Source organism: Plasmopara halstedii (genome assembly GCF_900000015.1).
Source record: "Plasmopara halstedii genome assembly, contig: Scaffold_1524, whole genome shotgun sequence".
Lineage (NCBI taxonomy): Eukaryota > Oomycota > Peronosporomycetes > Peronosporales > Peronosporaceae > Plasmopara > Plasmopara halstedii.
In genome coordinates this window covers 1-687 of record NW_020188437.1, presented here as the reverse complement: position 1 = coordinate 687, position 687 = coordinate 1, and the positions used below count along the sequence as shown (strand labels likewise).

At 46.6% G+C, this 687-nt stretch overlaps 1 protein-coding gene across 1 annotated transcript; it reads right to left on the bottom strand.

The window, feature by feature from the left end:
* Window positions 1-411: 411 nt before the first annotated feature.
* On the bottom strand, window positions 412-632 carry PHALS_01369 (uncharacterized protein; the record flags this gene model as incomplete). Its single annotated transcript, XM_024715743.1, has 2 exons — window positions 412-516; window positions 564-632. The coding sequence occupies 2 exons, from the start codon at window positions 630-632 to the stop codon at window positions 412-414; spliced, it is 174 nt and encodes a 57-aa protein (XP_024581411.1).
* Between the last annotated feature and the right edge of the window lie 55 nt (window positions 633-687).

The window sequence follows — 687 nt, the reverse complement described above, 5'->3', positions numbered from 1 at the left end:
TGGTGGAGCAGCTCTTTCCCGATCTGACAAAGCTGATGGAAGTTCACCGATTCAGTCTTGACAGTGACACATACTGGTTTAGTTCGGCACGTTCGACTTCGCAATCTTTAACGTTGCTTTGCCACGAAATAACAAGCTCATACCATATGAGAAATCCGTTGGGGTATGTTGCACGATGAACGTTGACGTGTTTGGATTCCCTGGCGTTCAAGAAGATCAAGGATTGATTATGCTTCCGCCATCATTCCAGCTATGATTACCAGTTGGAGTGGAAACTAAATTATTGTCTGCCCCTGGTCTTTCTGGGAGCGCGATTGTGTGCGCCAAAACGGGAGTACCAGCGGGTTATCTTGGTGGTGGACTTGATGGCTCAGTAAAGAACGAACATAATAAATCCTATGGCTACACATTTCATGGAGTAGTCCCCAAATTGCCGTGTTCGTTTCCGCGATCAATCCACAGTTCTAAAGGATGAGCTCGAGTGCGTCGACGTTTGATCCACAACCACTGCTGTTCCTGAACACTCAAATTCTAAGGAATTCTGACAACATTTGCAATCTAACTTGAAGATCCACGGGAGGCAAGTCCATCAGCATCCATGTGCCATCCTCCACGGCACGTACCGGAACCATTACCAGCTCGTGGACATGGTCTTTACGTGGTTGAAAATCATCACGGAATTTTTGA